Source organism: Poecilia latipinna, unplaced genomic scaffold (genome assembly GCF_001443285.1).
Source record: "Poecilia latipinna isolate Pla-1442-1.1 unplaced genomic scaffold, P_latipinna-1.0 Scaffold2287, whole genome shotgun sequence".
NCBI classification, from domain to species: Eukaryota; Metazoa; Chordata; class Actinopteri; order Cyprinodontiformes; family Poeciliidae; genus Poecilia; species Poecilia latipinna.
Window position 1 is genome coordinate 49,813 of NW_015114903.1, and position 8,527 is coordinate 58,339.

The following is an 8,527-nucleotide window of genomic DNA, read 5'->3' on the forward strand; positions in this document are numbered from 1 at the left end:
ATTTTCAAAATAAAAGATCCTCCAGACTCAAATAATACATAAAACGGAAATATTTAATTATTTTTTGTGCAGCCCGGTACCAACTGGTCCACGGCCTGGGGGTTGGGGACCACTGTTTTATTCGACACCCTGTGAATGCATCACTAGCCACTCCCAGCCTGAACGTCCTGCCCGCACTGCAGAGGAAACAAGATGGCGGCCGGCTGAGTTCCAGGTGAAAGACGCAACCTGAAGAGGAGCCAGATGACCTGGATCAATAATTTGGTTTGGATTTTATACGGAGGAAAACAAAACAAGGTCATTTAGGTTGCACCATCTTTTACGAGCCGTTTATTCTGTTGAGATGGGATTCACTTAGAGCCACGCAAAGGCAAAACGGTTCAACAATAACTCAAAAACATTCATCCTTTTTTCTCGCTCTCTTCTACGTTACATGCAGACTCATTGGCATAACAACTGACAGCATAAAACACTCAGATATTTCCCACAGTGTTGAGTCCGTCACAGTTTCATTTGGCGGATTAGCTACCGTTGCTATTAGCTAGCCTGACACTAGCGGTGCTGGATTAGCTAGCGTTGCTATTAGCTAGCCTGACACTAGCGGTGCTAGATTAGCTACCGTTGCTATTAGCTAGCCTGACATTAGCGGTGCTAGATTAGCTACCATTGCTATTAGCTAGCCCGACATTAGCGGTGCTGGATTAGTTAATTTAAACACCTGCTGGTGTTTAGGTCGCCACTTTTTCTATTGTAAGTGAACCGAAACGCAGCACATCTACTTGTGACAATTGTAAAGTCAAACTACTTTCCTCTCCCTGGCTATTTTTCTCTTAATTAGAACTTTTGTCATAGTGTTGACCACTCTGACCGCTGTGTTGATAGTCTGACAGCTTTTTGCCCTCCAGCAGGGCGATGGGGACGTCATGCTGAAAAGGTTTTATAGTTTAAAATAGCATCGGAGATTATTGAAATATATTGTGAAAGGTGTTGTGTATCATGAAATACCAAAAAATACTGGGATATTAGATGTTCCTCGTATCGCCCAGCCCTCTCAGTGGCTGGGGTCATGTGACTCACAGTGCCAGCGTCATGTCCTCCTGCATCCTCTGCAGCGCATCGAGCAGCGCTGGCGCCGCCCGCTGGCGGTGGTTCTCCTGCTGAGTTCGGGCGCCGCACACCGCCAACACATAGTTATTGTGGAGGTTATGGAGCTTCGCTGTAGCTTTGTCGTAGCGTTCGCGAGCCCGCTCTGCTTCCCGGCCTGTGATTGGAGGGAGAGTAAGGGACGTGGTGGTCAGTGCAACAGGAAGTGCGGTCAGCAGCAGGGCGGCCGAACCAGGACCGACCTTTGGATAACGCCTCTCGGTACTTCTCTTTGGCGTTGTTGGCATCGCGGCTCAGCTGACGGTAGGAGGCCTTCAGCTTCTCCAGGTCATTTTTGGTTACCTAGCAACAACAGACAGGCTTGTTTCTGCGGTCGTGATCCGAGCCGCCCTCGACCGAATCCCGGGTTACCTTGTGGTTGTGGCTCTCCAGCTGCTGATGAAGACTCTGGTAGCTCTTCTTCACCTGCTGCTTGTCCCGAATCAGCGTGGCGAGGCGGTGCAGCGGGCCGGAGTTCAGGTCGTCGGCGTGGCTCCTCATGATGTGACCCAACGCCTCCGTCTGACGGATCACCTGAGACCACGACTGACAGAGCCACCGGACTAAGAGGGGCTGGCCCACAAGCCCCGCCCTCTGGCAACAGGTGAGCAGCTTACCTTGCTGACTGTGCTCACATAGTCGGCGGCTTCCTGCTTCTCTGTTTGCTGAGTCATGCTGAGCAGCAGGGCGGCGTACTCCTTATCGCTCTTCACCCGCAGTGTCATGAAGCGCTTCACTGTCTCCAGCAGCTAGAGGGCGCCAGAGCACACAGGTTCAGCTACAGCTGACGGGTCAGAACCCGTCTGCTCCCCGACTCCTGATGCCAAAAGTCAGGTGAGACACAGACCTGTACCGACCCGTTCCCCTACCCCACACATGGCTGACTGTGGTACTTGTCCGGTTTGCTCGGCACCAGTCAGCTCATGAGCTGACTGGACCGGTCGGACTCTGTCGCGTCCAATAGCACGGCGCTGGTCGGGTCACATGACACAGATGCCACACAGGACTGAAGGAATGTCAACACTTCTGGTTGTTTTATCACCGTGTTGAAATTAGAAATTTATTGATCGTAGTGGCCTGGTGATCGATAGTATCTGATTGGCGATCGCTGATCACCTGTACCTCAAACTTAGCGGCCTGCAGCACCAGAGATGCCGTCTCTCTGGGTGCATCATCACTGGAAAGCTTCCTTGTCCTCACCAACATGGCGGGCCAACACACGAACAGCTGAGATGCTTCTGCTTCTTCAAGGACTTTCCCACAATGCTCTGCGTGTGTAGCATAAATGTTGTTCAACTTTTCTGCCTGTTCGAAGCTTTAAATTCACTTGTGTTTATTTCCATTTCAGAGTTTTAACGCCATTTTAATGTTTATATTAAATTTAGCTTATTTCACACATGAAGCAGCAGCTGATTGTGTTTATTTGTCTTATAAATTATTTAAAAAATAGGTAAATCATTTTGTCCTTTGGACAACAGAGGTCGCTAAAGCACCAGACAGCTAGCCATGCTGTGATTAAATCAATTTCGCATTTGTCTTTGAATGTTAGCTTTAATATTTTTTTATTTTTAATGTTGAGTATTTTTTTACTTCTTGCTTCATGCTGAGATTCTCAGGTTTCAGCCTGATGGCTCACTGGTTGCAGTACCTGCTTTGGCCTGCAGGTGTAAAATACATGTAGCTGGTACAGCTTATCATCAAATAACATTTCCAGCCAATCCATGTGATCAATATTAGCAGCAAAAATTGGATCAATGATCAATACTGATTGTTGTGATTGGTAAATATCAGCAGGATCAGTTTCATCTCTACCGGCAGAGAATCAAACGGTTCCTGAGCGATCATCGAGTTCAAATCAGTTCAGGCCCGACCGGTTCCAACTGCTGGCTCTGGTCTGGTCCGATCAGAAGACCCTGGACGTCTCGGCCCAGTTCATCAGAACAGGCTGTGGCCAGTGGGGATCCCGACCAGAACTGGCCCCATCTTACCTTCAGCTCCCAGTCCTGCAGCTTCAGCAATCCCTCGTGGGAGTTGATGAGATCCCGACCAAAACCCATCCCGGATCAGCGGTTCCGTCTCTAGAAGTGCAGCACAGAAAAACCCGAGGGCATCGTCCTGTGGAGAGAGGGACGGGTCAGAACCAGAACCACTGGGTCCAGTTGGGGTGGGGACCTCAAGGTTCTGATCACGGCATCTGCAGCCAAACTATAGTGACCCAACTTCCCAAGCCTCCCACTGGGTCTGCTCCAGTCCCACTGGTGAGTGGATCGGGTCTCACCTCCCAGTGGGACCCGATCCGCTCACCAAAGAAATGTCCCTCCCTCTCAGGGCGTCTCTCACCGGCTCCTTTCGGTGTGGCGGAGCAGCGGCCCCCCACTGGGGGCCCAGCTTGTGCCTCTGAGGGAGAACCCAGGCCCCAAAGCAGGAAACTCCTTCCAGCCGGTTGTATCTGTGATCTCGTTCTTCACCCAAAGCTGGTGGCCTTAACGAGGATAGGAACGCTGATCGATGGTAAATCGAGAGCTTCGCCTTCTGACTCAGCTCTCCATCTCTCAGAGCGCCGCACCGATCCGCCTGTCAATGGTTCGCTCCATTTGTCTGTCATTCATGAACCCAGAGAAATGTAAACTCCTCCTCACCCAGAGAAGGTTCGCTACCTTTTCCTGCCCTCAGACTTGGAGGCACTGATCGCGGTGGTGAACCGGTCCAGAGACAGCTGAAGGTTCTGGTCTGATAAACCCAACAGAGCCACTGCAAACTTCAGAACCTGGATCCTGAGGTCACCAAAACGGATCAACACCTGCCCTGCTCAGAACCAGAGCCCAACGTTCACCAGCAACAAGTCCGACTCAACTGCAGCAATGAGGACCAAGTTCTGGCGCCAGTGTTCCTGGATCTCCTTTGCCTGTACCAAGGGACCTGGAACCCGGCCCTCCTGACCCCCGAGGACATTCCTGAGGAGGACTTGAACTTGGCCTCACCTGCTGCTTCTCTCCAGGTTTGCTAAAACGAACTGAGACCCGGTCCGATGAAGAGGCTCGGTGTCGCCTCCAGGATGGGTCAGAACCCGTCCTCCTAGGATGGAGCTGATCAGCCATCTCTGGGTCCAGGCTGGACTTCCGGGCCACCAGCTGGAGGGACGCCGAGGCTACGCTAGCCTTAGCTCCTTAGCCCCATTCAAACTAATGGAGGAAGAGCTATCATGCTACTGCTAGGAGATAGCTGCCACTGCTCCAGTTGAGGTCCGTCACCTTAGAACTCACAACACGTTCAGAACCTGAATAAGTCGGGTCCATTCTAGCAGAACTTGTCCCGGCTGCTGTCCTTGATTCGGTCCTGAGACGCACGCAGGTCGCAGGGGCGAGCAGCCGGAGAAGGAATGGCAGTCCGGGACCTCCACAGTTCGGGAGTGGGATCGCTGTTTTCCTGGAGCTTTCTGTTGCGTTTACTGACCTGAAAACTGGATATTTCTGCGGCAGCGTCTCCGTCTGGTCACCGTGCTTCCCTCTGGTCCTCCCCGGGACTCATGTCGTCCTCTGTACCGGGTTTATCTGCTCCGTTGCCGTGTTTTTGCTCTGCTGTCCGGGATGCAGAGCTAAAGCTAACGGGTAACAGGGAGGGGCTTCCGCCGGAAACGGAAAACCGGGAAGAGGTTGGAGAGGGAGACGGGATGGGGTGGGAGGAGCCAGTAAAGAGAGAGAGAGAGAAAAAAAACAGTCACGTGACGAAAATAACAAGAGACAAAAGACGGACATATGGTTCATTCCGCCATGTTTCATTCCCAAACCAGAAACAATCCTCACAGAACCGAGAAGTCTGAACCTCCGGCTCCTCCTGGTTCACCAACACTCTGTAGTCCGGAACAACAAAGAAGAAACACTAAACCATAGATAAAGACATAAACATTACCTGCATAAACTCTAAACAGAAATAAAATCAATCGAAACATTTAAACAAAAAGCAGTTAATAAATTTAATCTTTATAAGATGACCACAGGGGGCGGTATGGAGCGCAGTTTAATGGGCTTCAAATAAAACCGCTTTACTGGAAAACGATGTCTTCATCTTCATCACCATCATCACTAAAATCTAATTGATGGCTGTAAATTATTTTTATTACTGCGATTTTTATTATTGACAAAGGTTTCAATAAAGAAAAAGAGACCAGATCAAACTGGGGGTAGCGGTGGGGGGGTGTTATGGAACCAGTGAAACCAGTAAGCCCCCACCTTGGGCGGAGCTCTGAACTGGAAATGAGAGGAATGAAGGAACAGTCAAAGTTTCTGTCCAACTGGTTCCAGAGACATGAGGCGTTCACTGCCCTCTGTTCAACACAACTTCAACACCTTTTGTTTTTTACTCCTCTGGAGTCACATGGCCTCCAAACGGGAAACACACTTCGCTTCGCTCGGCACAGAGGAAAATATTTATGAACAATAAATCAAAGTCAATCATTCAATTCAGAATAAATTAAAAACAATTCATTTTGAAATAATTTTGACTCTAAAATATATAAAAGGGTCAAATTAAATAAACTAGTAAAATATATTGATAATTATTGGATTAAAAAAATGCCAGCAGAAAAAAATACCAGAATGAAAGATTCAGAAAAAATTACAAGAGGAAAGAAAAGATTCTAAAATAAAAAAAACAAAATAATTTAATAAATATAGAATAAATCTACCAATATTGAGAAAGTGAATAAAATGTTTAAAATCAATACAAAACAACAAATTAACAATATTCCAACAAACATGTATAACAATTAATTTCAATAATTGCAAATATTTACAGATCTCTTACACCCAGATTTTATACAATTTTTATTCTCTGTTTTCATAACTTTAGATTTTCCAGTGTCAAGGGCCCTTGACCTGTCCCCTCCCACAAAATGTATTTCTTCATTCATTTATTTATTTTATAGAAATAGAAAAAATCGGGGCCCTGTCAATTACTATTGTTGTGTTTTTTAAAATTGTTTTTAGCAGTAAAAATTAAATGTTATCCCATCCATCCATTTTCTGAACACCCTTGTCCCTCAGTGGGGTTGGGAGGGGTGCTGGTGCCTATCTCCAGCTAATGTTCCGGGTGAGAGGCGGGGTACATCCTGGACAGGTCGCCAGTCTGTTGCAGGGCAACACAGAGACACAACCATGCACACACACACACCTAGGGGCAATTTAGACAGACCAATTAACCTAACAGTCATGTTTTTTGGACTGTGGGAGGAAACCGGAGTACCCGGAGAAAACCCACGCATGCACAGGGAGAACATGCAAACTCCATGCAGAAAGACCGGGAATCGAACCCAGAACCTTCTTGCTGCACGGCAACAGCTCTACCAACTGCGCCACTGTGCAGCCTAAATGTTATCCCTCCCAGACCAAAAAGCACACATCTATATTTACACTGAACTCCCCCCTGGATCTGCGTTAAATCCAGGGGGGATTTAACGGTGACGGTGACGCTTTCCGCAGCTCAGTACAAGACAAGAACTGTGGCTGTTACTTTGCTGCCTAGAAAAATAATGAAGTCAAGTTTAAAAAAACAGAGATAAGAGAGAGAAAAAGGCAAGGGTGTCTATTTGTAACCCAGTTTTTCTCCGAGAGGTGAGTAGACTGTGTGAGATTATCAACCTTTTAGCATAGTTAGCTTAGCTACAGACTGCTGTTTGTCAATGTAGCATTTAATGAATTAAGGAAAAGAAATACCAACAAATTCATATTTAACTCTTCCCTGTACCTTTTACCACTTAACAACAGGTGAGTCAGTCAGCAGCAGCTCTAACCACCATACAGCATCAACCCTCTTCCTCCCCGTCCCAGTGAAAAAACTGAGCAACACTGTGTTCAATGACAAGCTAGTTAGCATCATTCCAGGGAATCCATAGGGATTTCTCTGTGTCTTTGCTCTTTTTACAATTACACAACAAAAACAATGTATTTGTTGCTGACATAAATTCAAACAATCTTTATAAAATGATCAAAAAAACATCCTCCTGTGTGGACTGCAGCCAGTCCACACAGTTTTACCTTAGCTTGCATTTAAATTACAGGTATCTGTTGCCTAAGTGAAAATAAAGCTGCAGAATGACACTTTTATAAGAAAAAACACAAAAAATTTTTTTTTACATATTTGTTAAAAATATTGTGTTGTAAGCATGGCATGATAGATAATTTGTGAAAAAAATTATTTCCTCTGCCTTCTCCCAGTGCTATCTAGAAACAACCAAACAGAAGCAGGAGGTGGGTCTTAACGCTGTCAATCACAATCTCATGTGGTGCTGCTCATCCTTCCTCGATTTGTGCCGTGCTGCAGCTAGCCTAGCACAGAGCTGTGCAGATTCAAACTGTGAATGCTCAGTTTAGTTAGCATAGCTACCAATGATGGCAGATAAACAGTTTTCCTGAAACAATAAGTTGTTTCTTCACCATTAGCACATTTAACAGTGAGTGAATGAGGCTAATTGACAGCATTAAGACCCTCCTCCTGGTTCTGATTGGTTGTTTTGGTCAGAACGGTGCATTACTTTAACCAGTAATAGTAATTCAGGAAGCAGATGGAGGAGATTGACTGATTTTTCCAGATTATTTGTCAAATAGCAAGCTGTCACAACATGGTGACAGCTTTAACAAATATGGAGAAAACACATTTTTGTTAAAGTTCTGTACTGCAGCTTGAATAAAATGCAACTACATAGCATTTTTTTGAGAAGTGTGGATTGTTTTATGTATATTTTGCACATTGTGACTGTTGCAGGTGGGAAGAGACATTTCAATGAGATAAAACTAATAATAAAAAATTTAAGCAATCTATTTGCAAGCAGTATGTGAACTGTTGCAGGTAAAGTTCACTAGCAGTGAATATTGTGTTAGTTATCAGTATTGGACCAAAGAAAGCAAGAGAGTTGCAAGCCTTTAAAATTGTGATGCTTTTGATGGGTCAGATAGACTCAAGAAACTGTAACAGTAGTTGCGCAGGGGGCCCAAGGAAATTTTTTGTCATGGGGCCCAAGATTTCTGGCGTCGCCCCTGGTTGGCAGACATATGTAAACATGGTCATGTAAGCTGCAGCGTGTGCGTGTAAGCAGACAAAAGAGGCTAAAAGAGATAGAGGAAAACACAGAATCCATAACAAAAGCAAACTTGAAATGTTCATAAAATACAAATATGACACTAAAGCTGGACTTTATAAACAGGAATAAAATATAAAATGTTTTTCACTAATAAAAAACTGCAATAAATTCTTTAAACAGAAATCTGAAACTAAAGAAAATCTGCTTATAGATATTCAGACATTAAGAGGTCAAACCTCTGAGAGGAGGAGGCGTTGTCCCCTGTGGGCGAGCTACATAGAGAATGAACAGAGAAAGAGAGAGAGAGAG

The 8,527-nt window shown here is 45.8% G+C and overlaps 1 protein-coding gene across 2 annotated transcripts in view; it reads right to left on the bottom strand.

The window, feature by feature from the left end:
• fer (fer (fps/fes related) tyrosine kinase) overlaps nt 1-4,803 on the bottom strand; it is a 19,000-nt gene extending 14,197 nt beyond the window's left edge. Inside the window, exons 1-6 of one of the 2 annotated variants that reach the window (XM_015018540.1) lie at nt 4,597-4,800; nt 3,132-3,258; nt 1,761-1,892; nt 1,516-1,689; nt 1,347-1,446; nt 1,078-1,261 (exon numbers count right to left, since the gene is read on the bottom strand). In XM_015018540.1, coding sequence (XP_014874026.1) covers nt 1,078-1,261; nt 1,347-1,446; nt 1,516-1,689; nt 1,761-1,892; nt 3,132-3,200 — 659 coding nt within the window. In that variant the 5' untranslated portion in view covers nt 3,201-3,258; nt 4,597-4,800. Of the gene's footprint in view, nt 1-1,077; nt 1,262-1,346; nt 1,447-1,515; nt 1,690-1,760; nt 1,893-3,131; nt 3,259-4,596 lie in introns of both variants that reach the window. The other variant, XM_015018541.1, reaches the window with a different exon arrangement.
• Between the last annotated feature and the right edge of the window lie 3,724 nt (nt 4,804-8,527).